The 26,623-nt window shown below is 40.4% G+C and overlaps 1 protein-coding gene across 3 annotated transcripts in view; it reads left to right on the top strand.

The window, feature by feature from the left end:
• Nucleotides 1-26,623, top strand: part of tn (thin) — a 233,775-nt gene that overhangs the window by 196,870 nt on the left and 10,282 nt on the right. For all 3 annotated transcript variants that reach the window (XM_065236147.1, XM_065236148.1, XM_065236149.1), the window contains one exon: nt 2,827-2,903. In XM_065236147.1, the coding sequence (XP_065092219.1) occupies nt 2,827-2,903 (77 nt within the window). The remainder of the gene's footprint in view (nt 1-2,826; nt 2,904-26,623) is intronic.

Here is a 26,623-nt window from a genome sequence, read left to right as displayed (position 1 = left end):
TGAGTGCGGTTCGAGGTGTGGCACGGAGCCCCATCTCGTTGAAATACAAAATTTGGCTTCGAACCTTACTGTTCTTTGATGTAGACCCCCGTGTTGACCTTGTTGCCTTCTGGAAAGAACACCGGGTCCATTTTTTGCCATCGGAACCCACCAATCCAAACACCATTACGCTAGCAGGATGCTTGGTCAGATACACGTTCTTGTGCTCGTCGGCCACGTCTTTTACCCGAAAAGAACTAATATACCGGTCGGTTCTGGAATTTGATACGGGATCTACAGTAAACATGCTCTCATCGGTGAACAGGATTACTGGATTTTTTCGCTAAAGGAAGTTCGAGATTTTCTAGCATCGTTCGACTCGTAGCTCCCGGATGTGTTTGGTAATCATGTGAGTTTTTTCCGTGCCATCGACTTCGCCCCGCAATCTTCCTTTACGATCTTCGGTGCCGTAAAGTCACTGATCCCGTGTTCCTTTGCCATTTTCCGGGATTCACCCGAATCTTCCTTTTGATAGCAGCGATAACCCTCGGACGACCTGTGGCCACCTTCGCAGATAGTTGTCCTTTCTATTCTCGGTCTAAAACCCTTTTGACTGTCCACCGGGACACTCCCACGGCGATTGAAATGTCTTTTTGCGACATTTGCGCGTGGACAAATCACGAATACGCTGCCACTTCGTCATGGTTCAACTGTCAAACTAAGTAAATCATTTTCTTTAATACACAGCCTACTACGGTATGAGCTATAGGTTACGCATGCAAAGAAAACCAAGGCATTGTATGCACAGGTGAAACGGGAACCTTATTTGTACGATGGTGCAAGCATTATCACGCATACGGTACTCACGTTCTGGGAAGCTTACGCTTCGAAGCTTTCTACGAAGTTGAAATATTAAATAGGATACCAATGGTTTACACTTATGCTGGTTCACTAGCGCTGATAATTTTTCTGCTGACAAAAATCATCATCAGCACGAAGGAAGTATTGAGACAATGCGATGCGATGCTGATCATCCTGAAACCAAAATGTCAGTCAGTTTATGCTGATGATCATTTTTCCCAGCAGCTGGCCCATCAGCACTCATTTAAATCGGGTATAAGCTATAGTTTTACCCTCGAATTAAATCCCGATCACAAATTTCGGTCTGCTTTGATGCCGATGTCAGTGTTAGTCAATATGATCACAAACGCAAACATTTTGCAGACCGGTGTCTTAGTAGAAAGCGACTGCTTTCTTACCGCTTGAAAGTAATCCAGACTTTAAGATCACAAGGTTCCCAAGTAACAATTTGGGTTTTATGCAGGTTCTGTAGACCATGATTTAGACTTGTAGAATACTTTAAAACCGCGATAAAACTTGCAATGTTACTTGGGTTGGATACTTGTCTACTCAGATAAATTTTAAGATCATAGCAGTGAATTTTTTTTAAGAACTTAGCCTTGGACAGATTTCCAAGATCTCGCATATAGGTATATTTTCTGCTATGGAAATTTTAGGCATTTTACTTCTTTCAATGATATGAAATGTTTTCGAGCTTCAACATTTTCTTTCTCCTGACATGGCTAGCTACATACTATTAACATTATATTTTTCCTTTTCCTTAAATTAGTGGGTTATTGGGGTCAGGGTATATTGCAACAATGGATTCTAACATTTTGAATGAACCTATCGTCGACATAATTCTGACTACAACATTAGCAGCTCATTATTTTAATAATATGGAACAATATGGATGCCGTATTATGATAAGTGGACAACTATTAGAATTTCAGTCTTATGACCCATTCGGCTTTGTGATCTATTCGACCTTGTGACTCTTTCGGCCTAATCACCCATTCGGCTTAAATAATGGTCTTCGGCTACGTCTTCACGCTGCAAGGTGGCACTATTTTCTGGATCATCAAGCGATTTGTAGGATTTATTTCTGGAAACACTGCTCCTTGGCATCCGAAGAAAGCAGACCCCCACCCCTTCCTTCGCCGGAATGTGCAATCGAAAATTCCTCCCTGAAAGGTTACTGACAGAGAAATAAATCTCCTTCCTCCTCCGTCCTGAAGATTCATCACACCAGATGGAATTTTGATAATTTGACAATCTGATTACCATCGTGCTGTCGTGGAGATACACACACACACACACACACTTTTCTTTGCCAAAACACACTGCTACCTTTTGCGAAACGAGATCCTTTCACATCAGCAGCGGAAACGTTTCCGTCCAAAAAACCCCCCTCCCACCCATCCATCCGGCATCCGGTCAAGTTGACTCTGAACTCATCGTAGCTTCATGGCGTAACCAACTGGGCGGGCAAACTATTTTCCTCCCGGCCAGCCCAAGTGCGTGTTTTGCGTTTGTATCCAAGGGTACCCTTATCAGGAAACATTTCATCGATGATGGGCTTCTTCACCGTATTCTTCTTTTCCGCATTGTTGCTCAGTTGTTGCTGCTCCTGTCAGGATGCTGATGAGACTGGTCAATATTGCCTCTGTGCTGGAAAATCATGGGATGCTTGGAGTGGGCGGACACTTGTCCAACAATAGGCGTAGATCACCGTCGTCCTTGTTCCTGGGGGTGGTGTACGGATGGATGTTCAACATGTTTCGTTTAATTTCATTGATTGTTACTCAAGTGGAGTCACATTTTCATGGCATGAAGAATCTCCCTCGTTATCCATCGGCTCTGCCATACGGGGCTCGACTTCAAAGATTAGATTACGTCGATAATGAATTCATGGTCGTTTGCACAGGGGGCTTTGTATAATTAAAATTTATGTTAAGCTTGTTCTGAGTTAATTGGAGTCTAATTCCGATGAATTTCAATTTGCAGATCTTCGACGTTAACGGTCGTGTGCTGACCACGTTCGGTAGCGAAGGCTCGGACGAAGGGCAGTTCAAGTTCCCGAGGTAAGTGGACAATGGCGTGTGGTGAATCACTGAAATCGTAACAATGGCCAAAAGAGTGCATTGCCTTGGGCTCAGCACGGTGTCAACTACAACTGACCAAGCGGTTATGTCATCAAAAAAAAAATGCCGTAAATGAGACGGAAAAAATGTGGTTTGTTAGCCATTCAGTAACTAATAGCGATAAACTCAATCGGAGATAATACGTCAATCTCGATTTATCTTCGATTTTGCTAAGCACCATGCCGTGTTATCCTCAATTTCAATCTCGGATTTCACTTTAATACGCGGATTTTGACGTATTAGAGAAAATCTTCGATTACCAATGAGCTGGATTACCGAGATGAAGCAATTGGATAAGTTGTGTGAGTGAAACCACTGTACAATACAAGCAATAAGGGACATCACTAATTGAGTTTACGTTGATTTTACGGTTTACTAATGCAACAATATTTCACGATCTGCTTCACCTCTCTCTCTGTACTCATTGTTCTATTACGGATCTCACAGACATATATGTATCAGCAACAAAATCAGTGCAAACATTTCAAAAGGGTGAAATCGCTATTCAGAGTATCGCAGGTGTTAATATGGACCTCCGGCTATTTTTCGAGGCTTTAGGATGATCACGCATTATTCTGAAGAACTGTCCAACAATTCAAATCACGTCTTTCGAAAACTCTGTCATTATACCAGGTTGCTCAGAAATTAGTCCAAATACCTTCAGGATTCCAAAGATCTTAATAAGAACTTTGGATATTTTTCCATGACTTTAGGATGATCACTCAAAAAACATGTCACGCTGAATAAGAGTTTATTCAGGTAAAAATATGCTTCTACAGGTAACAATCAATACGAAACTATCGATTTTAAATTGGCTCACTAATTGACTAGCCTATTGGTCTCAGGCAAATCGATTAACGTACCCCATTCTAGTCGAAATTCTAGTACTAAACAATGTTTGTTTGATTCGCTATGAATGTTTGACAGATAAAATGAGGGGTTCGTGGATTTTCCTATGTTTCGAGGGGTGCATCGATTAGCTTGGGACCGAAGATAGTACCAGAGCTGAGCCAAACAGTTGAGTACTTTTCTTCGGGCTTACTAGTCTTAGAGTTACCTCTATGTTAATAACCTTTATTCAGATCAAATTGTTTGTCAGGCAGACATTATCCTGAAGATCTAGAACAGTTCATTAATTCAAATTATGTCTCTGGAACATTATTTCATGATACCAGGTTACTCAGAAATTATATCATAGACCTTAAGGATTTCAAAGATCTTAATAAGAACTTCTGGATATTTTTCCATGACTTTGGGACGATCAGGCATAGTTCTGAAAATATTTTAAACTGTATAACAAATCAAATCAAGCTGTATTTGATCTTCATCACCGGTTCTGGGCACACATAATCGAAAGGATACAATAGAATGTGTGAGGATTTGAAGCTACGTGACATTGACCAAATATTTTGTCATGACAGAAGGTACACCATAGCATAAATGGCAATGCACCCGTGTACTGAACGGGATTTGTGAGTTCAAATCTCACCGCTTACCGTATAGTTCTTGAGATCTCAAGACAATATCAGTACCAATAATTTCAGGAAGGCCCAGATATTTTGGGATGTTTAAAGAGCTGTAAAGTATAATTTCAATAAATTCTGGATAGCTCCATGATTTCTAGGAAAATGTCGAGAAACTTAAGTCCAGAGAACTCATGAGAAATTTAGAAAACTTCACACATAACAGATGTCCAGAAATTTTCAAGGATAAAATCCTCAGGAACTTTATTAAAACTGCATGAACTTCCGAGTAGCTTCAAGAACATCATGGAAGGTAAGAGAACCTCAGTACAGTTCAAATATCGTTACTAAAACTCAGGGAATCTCCAAAAACTTAAGAAAAGTTCTCAAATATTCAGAGAAGTGCTGAGAGCTTTAGAAAAGTTTTTAGATTTTAGGAACTTTAATTATTTTTTTGGAATGTTCAGTGTAATTGAAGGATGATCAGAGATCTTCAATGCAGTGTCTTTAATTAATTGCTGGAACATTCAAGAATTACCGAAAAATTATTTGTAATTCAAAAAATCTCAGAAATGTTTCAAACATTTCATGAATATTTCGGTGTTTTGAGGGAATTTCCATCAATATCAGAAAACTTGTTGGTTATTCTGATAACATCTAGATAATTTAGGGGAGAATACATCTCTGGACTGTTCAGGAATGTTTAGAGATTTTTAGGGACGTTCCATGACCTTAAGTTTTGAAAATCTCAGGAAAACATAGGAATTACAGCAATGAAATTCAAGAAAATTATGGGAACGTTTATAGTGTTCTGAGAAATTCTGGGAAGCCTTGAGAAATTGATTGGAGTTTTGAGATATTTAGGGCAATTTTATCAGAGATACATCGAATACTTCTGATAAGTCTAGAATTTTAAAGATCTTGAAGAATCATTAATTACGCTTGTGTTTCCATTCCACGGATTGGGATATTCATCGCGGCTAGTTTTAGTAGATCGTAAAACTTTTTGCGCTGAACGGAAGAGTGTACAATTTGTTATCCCATGAAGAAGGTCAAGTCCAAAGACTGAAACGTCGAACACTGTGTACTTCCCTTAATTACGATTATGGACGTTCCTTAAAGGGAGCGCATGAATTGACAGCACTGTTTGTAGTTTTCTGTGTTTGGAAATTTCTTTCGTTACTAATATTCATTCTCATATGAGAGACGATGCGTCGAATTTGCTTCGCATGCTTTGAAATTAAATAAATAGGATAATAGGATACTCAGGAGCAGTGAATCTAAACACATACATCAACCAACGATACAGACAAAACGGTTGCTTCGACTACCATAACTCGATCGGAGTGGTAGAAGGATAATGATATACAGCTTCCCCCCAAAGAGCGCGAGCAATACGTACCGCATAAATCGAATTCGCGTAAATGGAGTACACGTAGCATATGGCATTTGACCTAATAGGGACCAACATGGAATATCTCGCGATCCTGGACATATAGAAGGTTACTGTCTCCGGAAATCAGGAATCAGGATGACATCAAGAGACCAAAAATCGATGTCCAGCGCTATTTTTAATTCCAAGATGGTGGCTTCCGGTGTCTGAAAAAGTGGGAAATACTGCTAAATACTCTTCAATATGGATATTTTTGGAATCGGCATGACGTCTAGAGACCGAAAATCGATGCCCAGTGCCATTTTTAAATCCAAGTTAGTGGCTTCCGGTTTCAGAAAAAAGTGGGAAAAACTGTACAATACTCTACAATTCGGATATTTTCGCAACAAAGATGACGTGCAGATGTCGAAAATTGAAATTCCGTATTGGCGTCAGCCATAAATTTTTCGTTCTTTGTAGGGTATTTGACAGTTTTTTTTTTAAACAGGGCAATTTTATCGTCCCCATTCCGAAAATACCCATATTGTTGGGGTATTTAACATAACTATCCAGTTTATCTGTAACCGAAAGCTACCATCTTGGAATTCAATATGGCATCGCACAGTAATTGCTATTCCGTAGCTATCACCGCCAATCCCGAAATTCCCACATTCATAGGTATTCGAGAGTATTTCCAACTTTTCCTTTATCCGTTAGCTGCCATTATGGATTTCATGACACTCATTTTCTATTTCTAGATGTCATTCTCTAGACGTCATTCCTTTCCAAAAAAATACTCATATTGAAGGGTATTTGACAGTATTTCTATCTTTTTCTGAAACTGGAAGCCACCAGTTTTTCTGAAGTCAATGGCAGCCATCTTGCATTACAAAATGGCGTCAGACATAAATTGTAGTTCTTGTTTCGAAAATACCCATATTGTAGGGTATTTGGAAATTTTTCCGAATCTGAGAGCCGCCATCTTGGATTTCAAAAATGGTATCGGACAGCTTTTCAGAATACAACATGGATTTCAAAATGGCGTCAGACATCAATTTAAGGTATGTACGCGTCGAACCAGTTCCAAAAATATCCATATTATAGGGTATTTGACAGTTTTTTTTTTTCTGAAGTCACTGGCCACCTCTTGGATTTCAAAATGGCGTCGGACATCGATTTTCGGCATCTACATGTCGTCACCGTTCCAAAAAATATACATATAATAGGGGATTTTTATAATTTTTCGGAAGTCAATGGCCAATGGTATTCAAAAATGGCGTCAGACCTCGATTTTTGGGATGTACGCGTAGTACTTGTTCCGAAAATACAAAAAAATTGATGGTTTTTCTGAAATTTTGAAGCCACCATCTTGGATTTCATAATGGCGCTGGACATCGATTTTAGGTTTCTAGACGTCATCCCGATTCTGAACATATCAATAATGAAGGGTATTTAGCAGTATTTCCCACTTTTTTTCTGAAATCGGCAGCGCCATCTTTGATTTCAAGATGGTGCTGGACATCGATTTTCGGTCTCTAGACATCATCCCGATTCCGAAAATATACATATTGAAGGGTATTTGGTAGTAATTCTCACTTTTCTATATTGAAGGGTATTTGCACATAACATATTTGGAACTCGATCATCAAAAATCGACCCCATTTCAATGATTTCAAGTGGTATAGAAGGACATTGATTTGCCAAATTGATTATACCAGCTGTAAAATGGGAAAGGAGATCAAGGGGCTTGTCAATTCTTTTAAATAATTCTACCGTGGTTCATATTTATGTTCGTTCTTACCATTCCTGAACTCATGTCTTACTATGTCCTTGGCCATTTATGTGCTTTATTTAACTTTAACAAATTCATCGCCTTGATTCACACAGCAAAACTACTGTTTTCTACTGTGTTTCTACTTGCATCAAACTTTGATTTCATTGGGTTTTGTAGGAGGAAAAACACGAGCGTGCGAATTCGGAATTAAGTGCTTACATTTTGAAGTCCAGAGAGAAGCAGCAAAGTTTGGAACTAGAGTCAGAAGTACTATTTGAAAAATATGCAGTGTTTTGAGCTGACTTTGACGATAAATGAAATCGAACGCTTATCGATACCTGCAATATCCAAGATTTCGACCCTCCCTATGTTTCTCAATTGCAGTCAATTGAAAATTTCAACAAAAATCCCAACAGAACTATTCCATTTACTTTATTACACAAAACGAGATAAGGTTGATCCTTGTTGATCGAAAAGGAAAAGGAGGAGCTACACACAATCATAACAAACTTTTTTCGACCACTATGGCTAAGGTCCCAGGGTGGGACTCCCAGCTAGCTGTATCAAAGTGAAGCATTATTTACTTACGAAAATAATCGTTAATATGCATCAACTGGATATTTCATTATGTAATCATAAGTTGACTCACTAAAAGCACAGTTAACAATATTTCAACATACCACAGACAAAATGAAAGCTATCAACGTAAAGGGTGATACGGTCAAAATTTGGTCAAGGGAAAACGCGTGTAAATCGGTGAAATCGTTTATTTAAAAAATCAAATTAAATTTCTTTTTCAAGTTCAATTAGTATAAAATTCAGGAAAAATATTCAGTTAGGCTTCCGCTTTTCCAAATCCGAATTGCCGGGCCTTACGCTTGACCCCTGCCATCAGATTTTGTACAGCCACCTTGTCCACCTTCTTCGCCGCAGAAAGCCAGTTTGCCTTGAACTGCTGCTCGCCCTTAGCAGTTTTTTTGGTCTTCTTTAGGTTCCGCTTGACAATAGCCCAGTATTTCTCAATTGGGCGGAGCTCTGGCGTGTTGGGAGGGTTCTTGTCCTTGGGAACCACCTGCACGTTGTTGGCGGCGTACCACTCCATGGCCTTTTTACCGTAATGGCAAGATGCCAAATCCGGACAAAACAGTACGGAACAACCGTGTTTCTTCAGGAAAGGCAGCAGACGTTTATTCAAACACTCTTTCACGTAAATTTCTTGGTTGACAGTCCCGGAAGCTATGAAAATGCTGCTTTTCAAGCCACAGGTACAGATGGCTTGCCAAACCAGATATTTCTTTGCGAACTTTGACAGTTTCATGTGCTTGAAAACATCTGCTACCTTTCCCCTTCCTTTTGCCGTATAAAACTCCTGTCCCGGAAGCTGCTTGTAGTCGGCTTTGACGTAGGTTTCGTCGTCCATTACCACGCAGTCAAACTTCGTCAGCATCGTCGTTTACAGCCTCCGGGATCGCGCTTTGGCCGTCGTATTTTGTTTATCATCGCGATTTGGAGTCACTACCTTCTTGTAAGTCGATAGTCCGGCTCGTTTTTTGGCTCGATGCACGGTTGTAGACAATACACCCAGCTTATTTGCGGCATCTCGGAGAGAGAGGTTAGGGTTTCGCTTGAAACTACCGGCAACTCTCTTTGTCGTCTCAGCGGCTTCCCCCGATCCAGACTTCCTGGCTGTCGACAAACGTTCCCCAAACACTTTAATTACATTTGTAACGGTTGATTTGGCAACTTTTAGCGATTTTGCTAACTTTGCGTGCGAGTAGCTCGGATTTTCGCGATGCGCGAGCAAAATTTTGATACGCTGCTCTTCTTGCTTGGACGGCATTTTGACAACTGAAGAGTGAATTCCAAAATCAAAATAGGAGCAACATTCTACACACACACACCTTCAAAATGAGGGGTGTTCAGGTTTTTTAAATGCAAAATTGAAAGAAATACGTCAAGTTGATATTGACCAAATTTTGACCGTATCACCCTTTAATCAACAAATCGCTCTTGATTGGCTTCTGACCGACTTGAAAATACTAGTTAAAAAATCCTTTGAAAAGCCCCCTGTCCAGCTAGTCGAAAAAAGAATGCCCACAAGTCAAACTCCGTCAAGCATTTTTCTAGATAGAGCTGGAATTAGGGCCTTAGCGGTTTTGTAAACAATGACTTCTGTTGATGATTTCTAGAAATTCAATGCTCGCCCACGCAAACCAACATCCTCATCGGGTAGGGAAATACTTCCCCTATCCGATGGTTAGGTTGGTCTACGTGAACGTGCCTTGAATTACTAGAAATCATCGATAGAAGTCATTGTTTACAAAAGCTGTTACGCCCTAATTCCAGGTCTCTCTAGATTTAACTGTAGCGAAGGAACAAAAGAGACGACAAATTATCTGGGCCTCACCTGTTTACATCTAATTACGCATTACCGTGACTATTGACAATTCGCCTCTTCGGTCACTCTGTAACTCTTCACTCCTATGGTAAAATCCAATAAGCAAACATCAGTTTGTTCGTGAAACTTGGTGAACATTTCCTTACCCTAGTCCCATATGATTCTGTCAATCTTTGCGTGAAGAAACGGCGGCTTGCTGGAGGAATGAAGAGATAAGACAAGGTCCGCTATGGGATTTTACCAGGAGTAAAGAGTTCCAGAGTCGCCGTCAACGTCAATGCTTACTTTCGTAAGGGCCAATGGTGCAAACGTAAACAATTACTTTTTGCGTGAATTTCTCGAAAATGAAAACTCCTTCAAGAAAACCAGCAACATGATTGTGAGAGAAAGAGTCCTCTTACCCGATAAAATTAGTGGCTTACATGGATTGGCTGTGACCTATGAGACATTTTCGAAAGAAGCCATTATTTATGTTTTCGACATTGGTCCTTATGACAGATCGATGTCCAACTATGCCAGTTATACCACTGAGGCAAAACAAAAAAGGGGTCAGCTTTGAGTCAATTTTTTTGCATGAAGTTCCACATATGCTATGTGGTATTTGGTAGTATTTTCCACTTTTTCTGAAATCGGCAGTGCCATCTTGGATTTCAAGATAGCGCTGGACATCGATTTTCGGTCTCTAGACGTCATCCCGATTCCGAAAATACCCAAATTGAAGGGTATTTGGCAGTATTTCCCACTTTTTCTGAAACCGGAAGCCTGGCGTAGGAAATCGAATTACGGGTTTTAGGCGTCATCCCGATTCCAAAAATATCCATAATCCATCCATGATCCACTGAACAACTTCGCCGAAGAAAGCAATCCTAGATGGCAAGGATTCCAAGATATCACAAAAACAAGGAAATCACTAATTCATGCAAACTAGCGCCGCGTAGTAAGAAAATTCCGAACTTCTGTTCACCAACGATAAGGTCTTGATCTACTGAAAAACTTTGCCGAAGACAGCAACCTTCTATGCCTTCTATATGTCCAGGATCGCGAGATATTCCATGTTGGTCCCTATTAGGTCAAATCCCATATGCTACGTGTACTCCATTTACGAGATTCCCTCGCGTAAACGGAATCATTCGAGACCAACGTAAATGGAATTCGTGTAGACCGAGTTCACGTTCTTCAGGGGAAGAGTGTATTGCTTGCCTGCTTTGTTGCAATATACATGGATGAGGAAATAGCCATTCCTATTAACACACGTGTATCATCTTCGGCTTTACTTCTTAAAGCAACTTGCCAACAATTTGCTCGTTTCCTTCTACCGCCACGAGTGAGCTGTGTCGCAGCCAAGGTTGTAAATACTCATTTCAGCTAAAACAATGTTTTTTTTTAAATTATGAAATAATTAGATGCCATGATCATATTTTGAATTGGTAGGATACAAGAAGAGGTTGCAATGAATGTGTTTGACATATTAAACCTCTTTATTTCACTTCATGAGGGTCACAATCAGCGATTTTTCACACACTCACTCACTCACTCAGCGATCAGAAAATCGCTGATTGTAACTCATAGAAAGCAAAATTTACAGGTTTTATGTTTCAAACGCATACTTTGTAACCTCTTCTTGTAAGTTACAAGTAAAACATGCAAACGGCGCCGGTGGTGTAGTGGTAAGCGTGATTACCTCTCACCCCAGCAGGCCTGGGTTCAATCCCAGTCGTCGCCGCCGGGATGTTCTGAGGCATAACATCTCTGATCACGCCTTCCTTCGGATGGGAAGTAAAGCCGTTGGTCCCCGGTTCATGAGTTGATGGGTCGATAGGTAGGGTCCAGGTGTGGGAGCTGCCTTCCTGGCACGTCGGTAGCATTGGTGCTCAGCACGGAAAACAAGATCGACGGAAAAAACAAACCAAAGCAAAAAAAAAAAGTAAAACATACCATCATACCATCTTTTGGTTTTATTATTCCGAAAAACATTATTTTAGCTAAAATGAGTATTTGCAACCTTGGTCGCAGCTTGTCATGAACAAAAAGGAAGAACCCAAGCAACACACATCTATTAAAATAGGTTGCTGCAACTTGATTGTGACTGAAATAAGGTGCATACAAGTAACCACAACTGTTAAATGAGAAGTGTGCTACTAGGGAAGATTATATCATTATTGCTTTCCACTTCTGACATAGCGTTATCATTCGGTTGTTGATCGCTTTTCATTTTTTTTTTATTCTTTGCTCAGGAGATTGATTTCTTTGTGATAGTCGCTTGAACATTTTTAGGTTATTCGTGATGGGAAACAGATTTGAAGAAGTGATCGTAAGCATTAAATAAATAATGTTTCTAATATTTATCTATTTATTAACTTAAAACCCCTTGGTACTAGTATAACAAGTTAATCATTAAGAAATGTTTAATTGATTTGAGTTTCAAGAAGCTGCTTCGAATAACAACAACTCCATAACTATCCGCCACGAATTCTTTGCTCTCAACTATTCGAATGAAAAATTAATCATAGTTCAGCACACCACCCTTTTTCTTCTTCTTATTATTAACCCCCCCCCCCCTCCCCCAACCGGAAGGATGTGCTAGTACTGGGGATTCCCTCCATTCTTCGGCAAAAAAAAAAATCGATTGCTGTTCTGCAAATATTTGCCTTTCCTCGAAGGGAGTAATCAAGTTTCCACAACTAAACGAAATGATTCGCTGGAATTCGCTCTGCATGCCAGGCGGAAAACATCCTCGGTACTAACTTTTATCAAAATTAATGAAGCTCCCTGAGACCGATCGCTACGTAACGGTTCGTTTCGACATGCATGAGACGCCATTGAAAGCGCTAGCCCCAGGCTGGGTAAGGGGTGTCGAATTTCTTTCCCAAAGCTGTAATTACAGGCCTCAGGAATTTCGTAATGAAAACATAATGCCCTGGTTTTCGTCGAGGAAAAAGAAAATAATGCAAAGAAGGTCCCGTCATAATGAATGATTATCGTTGTGTGGCGCACTCCAGTTTCGGCTTCCGGAGGGTATCCGTCGATAGAATTTCTCATAACAATGCAATAGCGCGGAAAATGGGCGAAGGCAACGCAAAGAAAATCCTTTTCGCGTCAGGATCCCATTGTTTCTGATTGGAAAACTCATTTCCGAAGGAAACGGCATGCTCCGGTAGGTTTTAAGCATATTACATCGGATGGACAGAGGTGGGACATTTCAAAGAAAGTGGAAAAACTTGCAACTGTCATAACTTAAGCAACGCAACTTAGTTACATGACTATTTTGATGAATTAATCATCATTTTGGATAGATGTTTAACCGAATGGTTTTTTTTTTCGGTGAAATGCCGGATCTTGGGATATGACCTTTGATTTTTCAATTATGTATTAACCTTCCATTCTACGCCAATCACTCTGCTTGGCTACGATATACAAATAAAGTCAACTCCCACCGATCCGTAGCGTGTAATTGTCTTGAAAACTCATTTAAAATTAGTATTAATTTCCACCAAGATCCATAATCACATTTTCAATTTAATTTCAAACTTTTCGTCCCAGTGTGTTTTTTATTCTCTCTCTCTATCTCTGTCTTTCTTTCTCTTTTGGCTCCACGCTCCAGCAAAACTCATAAAACAACTTTCACAGGAAGAAAGTCTTCCACTTCCATCGACACCCACACACATTTATCCGAAAACCTAGGGCGTCGGCGGGTTGTTGCGTGGCACAAAGGGGTATTTCTTCTTATATAGCTGGCCAAAAGTCGATTTTCAAAATTTACCAAAATTTATTATAAAACATCAATTGCACTGGTTTGCTTCTCCATGCGCGGCTTACTCGCATTTCTTCGCAGGACCGGAACCCATCCAAAAGCGTTCTACACACCGTTCTACACACACACAGCTGTGTTGGTTTGGCGCACTTTTCGCACTGCTCGAAATTTTTCATGAACCCATGATTTCTAGCAGGGCAGCCTGTTGATCTTTCGTCTCCTGCAGAGATCTCGAATTGGATGACTATAGCATTGCAAAACGGACTGACACCAGGAGCAGGAAGGTGCCTACTTCGACCATGACAGCAAGTGGTTTTAAGGACCCAACTTTTTGCGACTGCCGGAAGAAGAGTGGCCCCGTATCAAAGAACCAGTGACCGCTACTTCATAAGAAATGCGTGGATCGATACTGTATCACTGTTCGTTCGAGCTTACTATAGACTTCGACCGGTTCTCCTTCTGGGATAGACTGCAACGTGCTACAGGTTACGCAGTTCGATTCTTGCACAACACGTCCAAGAAGCAGCCGAAATACTCGGGACCACAGTCGGAACTTCGAACAGCTGAAGAAACACTGGAATCCTACCCGGATGAAGTTGCTGCACTGTCGAACAAAGCACCTAATTAAACGGGATAGGAGATCATCGGGAAACACAGTTCCCTATACCCGCTAATACCAATGTTGGATGACAAGGACTTACGACGTGAGCGTGACCGAATGGGGGTAGCTGAACACGCCCCTACAGCATACGGCATCTTCTGACCCTGCCGAGGAAATACCGCGCCACGGAACTCCTGGTGAACCGATACCATCGTCGGCATGGAAATGTTGAAACTATGGTTAATGAAATGCGTCAGCTTTACACGATTCCAAGACTTCGTTCGGTGGTAAAGAAGGTGAAACGCGACTGCACTTTCTGCAAAATACTTCTTCGGACCGAGACCCAACGGCAAACGGTGGATCGCATTATTCACTTGCCTGATGGTACGTGCGGTTCATCTAGAAGTCAACGGAGTCATGCATCCTTTGCGTCCGAATATTCGTGGGTCACCGGGGGCTACCAGCCGAATTCTTCAGCGACAATGGAACCAATTTCCAAGGGACCGATCGAGTACTGCGATATCAAGGGACTGTCCACATCGTTCACCAGTACCAACACCAAATGGAGCTTCATACCAGCGGAAGCGCCACACAGAGGAAGCTTGACAATGAGGGGCTGCAAACACTGGTCGCGGAGGCAGAGTATATGCTAAACTCAAGACCTCTGACGTATTTACCACTGGAGTCCGACGAGGCGGAGGCGCTCACACCTAACCATTTCCTATTGCTATCCCGAATCCGGATGGCTGCAATCGAGGAGCTGTTGTGATACGGCTGGCGCAATTCAACGTGATGAAAGGACCTGAAGATCCGAACGACTCCGGACTTGACAATCGAGCTTGTCACTCTTCTTAATGTTCTTGAAAAATGCCCTTCGGAAAGTTGTGCGTGGTGTTTGACGGAGTTGATCAATGATGCTTGGAATGTAAAATATACTTTCTATTTAAATTTGGATTTTATTCGGAGTTTCTACCGCAGCCTAGTAGCTTGCACATCATTTTTGCTCAACACAATAGAAACAACCATAAACAAACAACAATCTCCATCACTTTCCTTTCGGAAATATAAACCATTAACAACGCCATTGACGTCAACATTTATTCCGGCATCACTGCCAGTCAGATTGGTCCGATTCCTCTATTCTTTTTATTCCACGATTGCAACTGTCTAATCAACCAATCAGAAACTGGCTCGGATTTGAGAGCAAATTGGTTGGAAATCGCTACCCGATTGTCAAGTCCCGTCCCAGTGTCAAAGCAGAAAACAAGCTGGCCGCCCTATCTACCGGCGTTTCTAATGGGAGCATGGTGGCTGTCAAAGCGCTGTGACAATACCAGTGACAGACGTCAACGCTGACGGGTTAACCTGTCATTAGGAGGGAAGAAAACACCAGAAAATAAACCTCTTCATACGGTGTGGTTAAGAATAGTTGAAGTCTTGATTAAGGATCCAAATTTGAATTAAGTAGCGCCAAAAATTAATTTTGAATTCTACTTACGGGCTACTTAGATAAAAGGATAAAAAATATAATTATTTATGTTGGGTACCAATTGTACTAAATAACACTTCAATCTACTCAGTTAAGTGAGCGCTAAGTATAACCAACAAATTTGAACGGCACATTGCAAGGCCCTTTTCAATAGAAGAACACTGAAGTTCTTTTTTTTACTTTATTAGGGAGATTTTTAGCCATGAACACTGAAGCGTAAATTTGTACCAATTTCTAGAACTAACCTTAAACTAAAATTACTATTTTTAGTCTACAAGCAAATACAATTATTTCACTGGGAAAATCCCTCCGCCAACAAACTTATGACATTTGGGTCCAACATAGAATGTCTCGGGATCATGGTCATATCACAGACAAACAGATATAAATATTTGAAAAAGATTTTCTTAAAAACATAGTATCTCAAAACATAGGACCTCAGTAACGACATCTCTCGGGCTTCTCGCGGAAAACAAGCTTGCTCGATAGCTCGCAAACAATATTGCATAAAAGTTCTACACACTTAATCTAGCTCGGTAAAATCTCCAACAGCCGATTACTTCGGCATTCACTTTTGCTGATATCCCTGCAAAATATCTGTTTGTTAGCTGATATCTCAGCAAACTGTTATTTGTTAGCTGAGTCTCGGCAATTGTTTGACCGAATCTCAGCAAAATAAATTGCAGAATTACTCGGCTGTTGGAATCTCGGCGAAAAAATTTAAGTGTGTATAGAATGTATAGAATCGTCAAAGTGATCCGATGCCAGCGCTACGGCGAGTAGTTCGCGGAACTGATAATATTCAAAACAACCGTTAAATGCGTGAACGAAGATACACAATGAAGAGTTACGTCTGTTTGGTTGTGGTCATATGCTCATGGTCAAGTTGCCGTCTTGAGCAAAGCTGTTCAGGTGACCAAGTCATTTCGGATGGTGGTCATAATAGATAAGAACTCTCTAGCTACGTTGCGCTAGTGTGCCTTCGAACTTCCAGTATAAGCTGTATCTTGAAATCCTGACCATATAGAAGGTTACTGTCTTCGGCTGAGCTGTTCAGATGACCATGGTTTTCCGGATGGTGGCCTTATTAGCTCAGAACACTCTCACTATGTGGCGTTAGTGTGCATGCGAACATTCCTGAATATGCTATGTCACGAAGCTTACTCTGCATAATATGTTACTGTGCAATGCGATTATTTTCGGAACAGGGGTGACGTGTAGAGGTTGAAAATCGGTGCTGGACGCCATTATGGAAACAAATCTAGATAGAGCTGGAATTAGGGCGTAACAGCTTCTGTGAACAATGGCTTCCCATGCAAAAGCTGTTACGTCCAAATTCCAGCTCTATCTAGAAATGTCCGTCATTTATGTTATAGAAAAACAGTCAAATACCCTACCCCTTTCCGGAACGGGGACAACGTTTAAAACTTGAAACTGGAATCCAAGATGGCGGCCATCAACTATATAATAAAAGAGCGTTTTCAACAAGTTAGAGTGGTTCAATTCAATTTGGCCAGCTAGAATCGAAAGAGACCCCACCGTGCGTCGGTTGATTGTCATTCGAGAACGAAACCGCCGGGGGCAACAAAATTATAAATATAGAAATTCATTTCGACAAGACATGCCCTCGGGGCCTATCGATGTTGTCGGCAGTCCTGGCAAAAAAAAAACTTTCGCTTCCTCGGCCGCTTGTAAGACACTTCCCGTTCCAGTGAATCCAGTTGCTAGCTATTTGGGAATCAGAGCGAACGGGAGAAAATTGTTCAAGCGGGCAAAATGTTTGCCATTTAGTTCGAACTGACCGAGCTTCTTCTTCTTATTCTTCGTCGTCATTACAGGGAACAACTTTTGGCCTTCCGCCTTTCGGAAGTTTCCTCCCATCGAATCCGGAATTTGGCCTGATCTTGGACGGTACGGATTTCGGTGTTCAGCAACTGGGCAATTGGAAGGGCAAGGTTAGAGCCGGACAACTTTTCACTAGCTGCCAGTTGCAATTGCGTTCCGATTTTGCGGTAAACGATTGGAGCACAAGTTTACCGATTGTTGGCGTTGATGTGTTTGGAAGTTTGTCCGTTTGGGCGGTGTAATCAAAGCCAATTAATTAAATCTTCGGAAGCATCTGGTTTTGTCGTTGATTTGTTCTAGATTTGTTTATGAAGATTTTTGTTCGGGCGGCATTCATTTCCCAAATGAATCCAACTCCTGAACGCAATGCTTTATTGGTATGAATTCTCCAATAATCTCGCACATTCAACAAAAGACTGCATTGCCTCTGGCGGTGATTCGATTGTAAATTGGCCATGCAATCGACTCAGTGGTACCATCCTGCCAATAACTGCGATGCCATCTACCGTCGTCGGCATGCAGCATTGAACTGGTGGCACAGTGATTGTTGTTTATGTTGCCCGGATGGACGGCAACGAAACCGAAGAATGATATATTGTGTATCTACAACCCGACCGGCACGAACTATGTTCATCTCGATCAAGCGGAAATTAACTTCAACGTATAGTTGGTCTGGTTCAGCTCAACCAGGGAGTGGTGGAGGTGCAGTGGATTTAGGGATGCTTCTTGGAAAATCGGTAATCATTATAACGCTTTATTTTGGGCCTGAAAATTTTAACTGTGAGTAATTGAACCTCAAATGAACTTACAATCTTTACGAAGACAGTGTGACAGTCTTCGGAAGGAATCTAAAAAAAACTTCATGGAAATGGAACGTAACTACCCGAAATGCTGTATAACGATCAAATCCTATAATCCTATCCCAAATCGGGGGTTCTAAAATAGCGACTCTCAAACTGCCGTTGATTGTAAGCCGCTTCGAAAAGTTCATAACAACTTGCGGCCTACCAATAGCGAAGAAAGATAGTCTAAGACATCAATTTTCTAGCTTCCATTAATTGCGAATCACTAATGGAACTTTCTCAATCTATCAACTAATCATGTGTGCTTGAAGTTTAAAAATGTAGAAGAAGGGTAACAGAGATATGGGAAGATGGTAAGATGATCGCCGATTTGCTCACGTGTCTTCAATGTGGAAACGGGAATCAGAAAAATTATAATGGAAAACGGAAAGCGGAAAACGGAAAACGGAAAACGGAAAGCGGAAAACGGAAAGCGGAAAACGGAAAGCGGAAAACGGAAAGCGGAAAACGGAAAGCGGAAAACGGAAAGCGGAAAACGGAAAGCGGAAAACGGAAAGCGGAAAGCGGAAAACGGAAAATGGAAGACGGAAAATGGAATAATACGGAATGCGAAAATCAGAAAACAGACCAATCAATCAGAAAATCTGAAACGGAAAATGTAAAACGTAAAACACAAAACATAAACATTTAAAACGGTACATGGAAAATAGAAAATTGAAAATGGAAACGTAAGAAAAAAAACCGCAAAATTAAACACGGACAACGAAACTGGAAAACGGAAAAGGAAAACTGATAAAATTACAAAGGGAACACGGAAACGCAAAACGGACAACGAAAAATGGATAACGAATAATACGAAAAACAGAAAACAGAAAACAGAAATTCATTTACGGAAAGCGATAAAAGGAAAACAGAAAACAAACAAATTTTAAAAGAAAACGCAAAATCGAAAACAGAAAAATTTAAAACGAAAAATAAATGCATATGGGAAATATGAAAAAAAAGTAATCGAAAATGGAAAACTGCAATAAGAAAACGGAGTGAAAGTCATAAATGGGAAATGTAAACCGGAAAACGCAAAACATAAAAATTTAAAATGGTAAATGGAAAATGGATAGTGGAAAACGTAAAAATTCAATACGAACAACGAAACCGTAAAACGGAAACGGGAAACAACAGCAAATATATAAAAATGAAAAACGGAAAGTGGAAAACGAAAACGGATTATACGGAATACGGTAAACAAATTAAAAAAAACACACTTTTTTCAGCGCCAGTAGCAATCATCACTTTTCGGAACACGGAAAACGGAAAATGGACAAATTTAAAAAGAACTAACTTAACTTAAAATGGCGAATAGAGAAAAATTGAAATGGGAAACGGTAATCAGAAAAACAAAATATAGAGAATGCAAAACGGAAATCGGAAAACAGAAAACGGAAATCGAAAATCGGAAAAATGGAAAAGAAAATTTAAAAAGTGAAAAGAAAAAAGGAAAACAAACAAATTCAAAACAGACAACGGAGCTGAAAAACGGAATCGAGAATCAGAAAAATTGAGAATGGAAAACGGAAAACGGAAAGATGAAAACGGACGGTGGAAAACGGAAGGCTGAAAACGGAAGGCGGAAAACGGAAGACTGAAAACGGAAGGTGGAATATGGAAAGCGGAAAACGGAAGGCGGAAAACGAAAGTCGGAAAACGGAAGGCAGAAAACGGAAGGCAGAAAACGGAAGGCAGAAAACGGAAGGCGGAAAACAGAAGGCGGAAAACTGAAAACTGGAAAACGGAAAACGGAAAACGGAAAACGGAAAACGGAAAATGGAAAACGGAAAACGGAAAACGGAAAACGGAAAACGGAAAACGGAAAACGGAAAACGGAAAACGGAAAACGGAAAATGGAAAACGGAAAATGGAAAACGGAAAACGGAAAACGGAAAACGGAAAACGGAAAACGGAAAACGGAAAACGGAAAACGGAAAACGGAAAACGGAAAACGGAAAACGGAAAACGGAAAATGGAAAATGGAAAACGGAAAACGGAAAACGGAAAACGGAAACGGAAAACGGAAAACGGAAAACGGAAAACGGAAAACGGAAAACGGAAAACGGAAAACGGAAAACGGAAAACGGAAAACGGAAAACGGAAAACGGAAAACGGAAAACGGAAAACGGAAAACGGAAAACGGAAAACGGAAAACGGAAAACGGAAAACGGAAAACGGAAAACGGAAAACGGAAAACGGAAAACGGAAAACGGAAAACGGAAAACGGAAAACGGAAAACGGAAAACGGAAAACGGAAAACGGAAAACGGAAAACGGAAAACGGAAAACGGAAAACGGAAAACGGAAAACGGAAAACGGAAAACGGAAAACGGAAAACGGAAAACGGAAAACGGAAAACGGAAAACGGAAAACGGAAAACGGAAAACGGAAAACGGAAAACGGAAAACGGAAAACGGAAAACGGAAAACGGAAAACGGAAAACGGAAAACGGAAAACGGAAAACGGAAGGCGGGAAGCGGAAGGCGGGAAACGGAAGGCGGAAAACGGAAGGCGGAAAACGGAAGGCAGAAAACGGAAGGCAGAAAACGGAAAGCGGAAAACAGAAACTGGGAGACGGAAAGTGGAAAACAGAAACTGGGAGACGGAAAGTGGAAAATGGAAAATGGATAACGGATAGGGAGTACGAAAAACAGAAAACGGACAAATTTAAAAACAAAATGGAAAAATTGAATATTTCCATGTTTCATTTTCCCATTTTCTTTTAAAATTTGTCCGTTTTCTGTTTTCCGTAACGCAAAATGGAGAGCAGAAGAATTCATAACGAAAAACAATAAAAATTAAAATGGGAAACGGTTATCAGCATATAGAAAATGGAAAATGGAAAACGGAAAACGTAAATCGGAAATCGGAAAACAGCAAACGGAAATCCAAAATCGGAAACAGAAAACGCAAAACTTATAAATTTAAAACGGTAAATGGAAAATAGAAAATTTAATATAGGAAAAGTTAAAAGGAAAACATACAAACTCCTCATCACAGACTGGTAAACAGAAACAGAAAACAGAACATATTTAAACGGAAAGCGGAAAGCGGAAAACGGAAAATGGATAACGAATAATACGGAATACGGAAAATAGATAAATTTAAAAAGAAAGCGGAAAAATGAAACATCCAAAACGCAAAATGGGAAACAGGAAAATTCAAAACGTGCAAAAGTATAAAATTGGGAAGTTTGAAACATTCAAAATAGAAAACGAAAAACAGAAAACCGATACGAAAAATCTGAAATAAGAAATGTAAAACGGAAAACGGAAATCACGAAATTATAAAAAGCAAACAGAAAATTCAGTACGTACAACGACATCGGAAAACAGCAACGTAAAAAGACAAATTTAATTAGGGAAAACGGAAAGTCGAAAGCTGAAAACGAAAGATGTGTAGCGAATAATACGAAAAATGGAAAACCGATAAATTTTAAATGGAGAAACGGACATGGAAAGCAGAACAAAATAAAAACCGAAAATGGCATTGGTAAATTGAAAAACGTTAATCGTAAAAAATAAAACGGAAAATTTGAAACGAACTAAACATTTTTTAAGGCGCGGTCATGCAAGACTTCGGAAGTATGAAATCAGCTATATCTCGGAATTGGTTCGATGTATACAAAATATACAAACCACACAAAGTATACAAAATCTCGGCACCGGTGTCAGGTTCTAACCAATTCAATTGTTGAACACATTGACAACAGAAAACCCCTCACCGCATATGTTCCACAAAAACAGAATAGTAGTTTGAAAACTAAGTTGTCACGCAGCTTCAGGTTAGGTTAGGTTTCTTTATTAGTATGGGGCTGGTTTGCCTCCACACGCAACTTCAGCTTGATACCATAAAAAAAGTTCAATAAATTACGAATAAATTGTAACGAGTCCGTTGAGGTGCTGGACTTTCTACCGAAGTTTTCAGAATATGTGGGAACTCTGTTGAAATTCTGGAAACACTTTTGCTGTCTTTGTTGCAACAATGAAGCTTGCGAAATTTTTCTCAAATTATGAGGATTTCAGAAGTTTTAGAAAATTTCCCATAACTATTTAAACTTTCTTAAAGGTCTGGGAAGAACTTCCCTGAAATTATGGGAAGAACTTTTCGGAAGTTCATGGAAAATATTTTCAAGAGTTCGTGGATGAACTTGCCAGAACGTCAGTAAGGTTCATCGCTGAAGTATTGGAAGAAGCTCCCTGAAGTTCTTAGATAAACTTCCCTCAAGTTCTGGAAAGAACTCCCCTAAAGTTTCTCAAGCTCTGGGAAGAACTTTCCACATATTCTGTTCATCCGTAAAATTTTGGGAAGATTTTTTTAAGATTTGTGAGGAACTTTTCTGAAGTTCTGCGAAGAAGTTTCCCTCACACTTGGTGCAAAACGATTAAGGCAACTTGTGTGTGACTAAATTTAGTTGCGATAAGATCGTGCCAAAGCTTTGTTGTGTTACTTGAGTAACTGAAGTTCTGAGAAGAACTTCCCTAAAGTTTCGAGAAGAAATTCCCTTAAGTTCTGGGAAGAACATCACTGAAGTCGTTTGAGAATTTTATTAAAATTCTTCCTTAATGTTCTCTGAAGAATTTGAAGAATTTCTGGGAAGAAATTCCCTCGAGTTCTGGGAAGAAATTCTCTTAAGTTCTGGAAAGTACTTCCCTCATGCTCTGGGATCAAGTCCCCTCAAGTTCTGGTAAGAACATCCTTAAAATTTTGGAAACGAATTTTTCTGAAGTTCTGTGAGGATTTTTGCGAAAGTTTTGTGAAAAAATTTCCCTAGCAGCACACTTGGTGCAACGTGTATGTGACTTATTTGAGTCACAATCAAGTTGTTGCAAGATCCTGCCACAGCTTTGTGCTGCTTGGGTTCCTGAAGTTCTGAGAAGAACTTCCCTACAGCTTTTAGAAGAGCTTCTCTCATAAATTCCTTCAAGTTGTGAGATGAGCTTTCCTTAAGTTATTGGATGAACTTCCCCAATTTTTGGGGGAAGAACACTCCTGAAATGGTGGGAAAATTTTCCTAAAGTTCTAGGAAGTACTTCCTTAAAGTTCTCTGAAGAACTTTTTGAATGTTCTGGAAAGAACTCCTTCTCAATTTTTGGGAAGAACTTCCCTGGAATTGTATGACGTAGTTACCTGAACTTGTAGGAAAGACTTTTCTGAGGTTCTGAGAAGAACAGGGAAGAACTTTCTTAAAGTAATGGAAAGAAGTTTCATGAAATTTTGAGAAAAACTCCACTCATGTTCTGGGAAGATTTTAATGGAGTTCTGAGAATACTTTTCCGCAGTTCCAGAAATTACCACCAACCAGCCAGAACTTCTTCTCAAGTTCTGGGATAACTTCCCTGAAGATATGGGAAGAATTTTTATCAATTTCCCCGATCCTTTTTGCCAGTGGTGGCTATCGGTTTGATTGGCTATTATGGAAACTATAATAATGCTCATCGTGCAAGATCAAGCCATTCTTTTGAGCACCCCAAGCAAATTGTGAAGCATTTTTTTTTCGGTTGCTTCCCAAAATTTACACCATTCACAACCCGGAGGCATTCAATAAAGTTCGACAGTTGTTGACCGTGAGAGCGAACACATTGATCCACTAGAAGCCGGGGGGAAAAACGACAACCAGCACCCACATACGAGCACATTCATGGTAGAGTAACCCGAAGCTTACAGCATCATGGACGTGCTCACATATCCCTTCATAAGCGCCGCCGTTCGGTTTCGGAAGACGGTGATTGTCGAGGGATATTGTTTATTTATCTCGTATCGTAGGTGCTTTGTTCGCATCAGATTTTGATTGGAACGTTCCATCATTTTCATTTTCGGAGAAAATCAGGCCTGAATCCTGCTTCGGTAGGAAGAGCAAGAAGAAGGTGACGCGAGAAGATCGAATAGCAAAAGGGAGAAAATCAATTTCGATTCCATCCATCTGCTGCCAGCCTAGAACGTGGAGCTGTTGGGAGGCTTTAAGCAGCTTTTGCTAGTTAACACGCAGCGTATTGGTTCTAGGTTGTATGTTGCGAGAATGGGCTCACGTCGTCTTCGTCTTCGATGAACGCGTGGGCGGATTTTCGCGTTCATGTCTCGGAGTCAATGGATTATTCTTTTGATGAAGACCGGAAAGAAATTCATGGATTGAATTTGTTTTTTTTTCTACTAATCGTTTGAGGGGGGAGGAAGCTAGCTAAATTCGCTCCGGGCTAAGGCTGTTTAGGTAAAACAGGATTTCGATGCTTTTCTGGGAGGATTATCGATAATTGAACAAACGGTAGATGAAGCGACTTAAACGAACTGAATTTCATTCAGTCGTAATTCACCTCAACCAGTCAGCATATCATTTTCGCAAAACGGAGAAAAACAAAATCTGATTTCCATCTTCTCTGACTGCTCGGAGCTCGAAATTATAATTCAATTTTTAATATTTCCCGTATCCCAAAACGGTACCTTTTTCCTCGTGAACTCGTCTTGGTCGGGGAGAGCATCTTTGATCCACCCACTCTGCCTCGGCCAGTCCAGAACACAGCGCAGAACGTGCAGAAAGATACCGGAAATTGCTGACCTCCTCTACCCGTAGTTCCTCGTCCCTTGCCGTTCGATGTGCTCTCTGGTCGGTAAGTCGAAAACAAATTGCAAGTCTAATTTCTGCCTTTGCCTTTATTACATTTCCGCCCGCGAAGTCAACTTTGGCAAACAACCTTTCCTCGGGTTTTTGCCGCACTTTTCACCGTCAGCAGCAATCATCACTTCTCGTCACTTGCCCGATGTTTTGCGGAGGCAAATAGAAAATGGTAGTGTAAAATGGGGTAAGAGGCACCCCCGGGGTAAGATGACTTTTTGGCGTTTAAAATACCTTTCGTACCTCTTTTTTTTTTTTTTTTGAGGATCTGTTAAGAAACAAAGCTAGTTCAATGTCTGAACTAGAAATACTGCATGATAAATTCACGAAAATATGTTTGCAATGTGCAAACGAATCATTTTGCCCCATCTTACCGTAAGCATTTTTTGTTCCTTCGCTTTCATCAACGTTTGCCTCCCACATAACGGTTTCATCATCCCGGAGAAAACCAGGAATCCTGAAGGAGCAATGGTCGGGGGAAAAGAAATATTAAATCAACGTTTAAATTTGATAAATCAGCCTTTTCATTCGATTCATGCACACACAAAAAGCAAGGAATCGGAAAACAGTTGAGGAAACGAAGTGTGTCGATGAGGATCCCCTCCCGGAAGGGGGGGATGGTGGATGGATTTCCCGCGTATTTGCGCTGCTGGTGATCACAATTAAAGTGAATGGTAATTTGCATGGAAATTGATCTTATGCAGACGGACAAATGGATATAGTTTCCGATTGTTTCATTTACCAATGCACAACTGTTCAACTTTGTCAATTTATCAAATGGCTTAAGACAGTGGTTCTCAAGCTTTCGTTGAGTACGAACTACATTGGGAAATTCCATAAACTCTTCTTCTTCTTGTTCATCAAGACTATTTATGCACGGCCACTGAGATCGACAAAAATTTGAGTTAAGTTTTCTCATAAATCGTAAAAAGTGCAGGAACTCAGTGATGAATAAATGTGCCTCATGTTTGTCCAAGTTTTTCCCGGTTTTTCCGGGAAAACATTCCTGAATATGAGAAAGTAAAGATTAGATTCTCTCTGTCTATTGTTGCTAGTCCTAGACTGAGTAAAATTTTCGTTAATTTTCCTCATTTTCTGGCAAACTTTTGAGGTTTTCCACAGGAACATATGAGACGATTTATGAGTAAGCTGACCTCAAATTTGGGTTCATCTCATTGGCCGTGTGCATCTTATGTGAGCGTTTTGTCGACTCGTAACTTCATGTTTTTGCAGCACTTCCACCATAGGCGTGCGCAGAACTCTTTATTAGGGATCAGACAACCAAAAGGGAGGCATCCCATATCTGTAAGTCTCAGCTACACAGTTTAATCAACAATCAATACGAAACTAACGATTTAAAATTGGCTCGCTACTTGACTAGCCTATTGGTCCCAAGCAAACGTTTAACGTATCCCATTGTAGTCGAAATTCTAGTACTACACAATGTTTGTTTTGATTCGCTATGAAAGTTCGATAGATAAAATGAGGGGTTAGTGGATTTTCCTATGTT

The sequence above is a fragment of the Ochlerotatus camptorhynchus genome, unplaced genomic scaffold, assembly GCF_037179485.1.
Source record: "Ochlerotatus camptorhynchus isolate MF236.1 unplaced genomic scaffold, CSIRO-AGI_Acam_v1.1 ptg000530l, whole genome shotgun sequence".
NCBI lineage: Eukaryota > Metazoa > Arthropoda > Insecta > Diptera > Culicidae > Ochlerotatus > Ochlerotatus camptorhynchus.
This window is presented reverse-complemented; position numbering and strand designations above follow the sequence as displayed.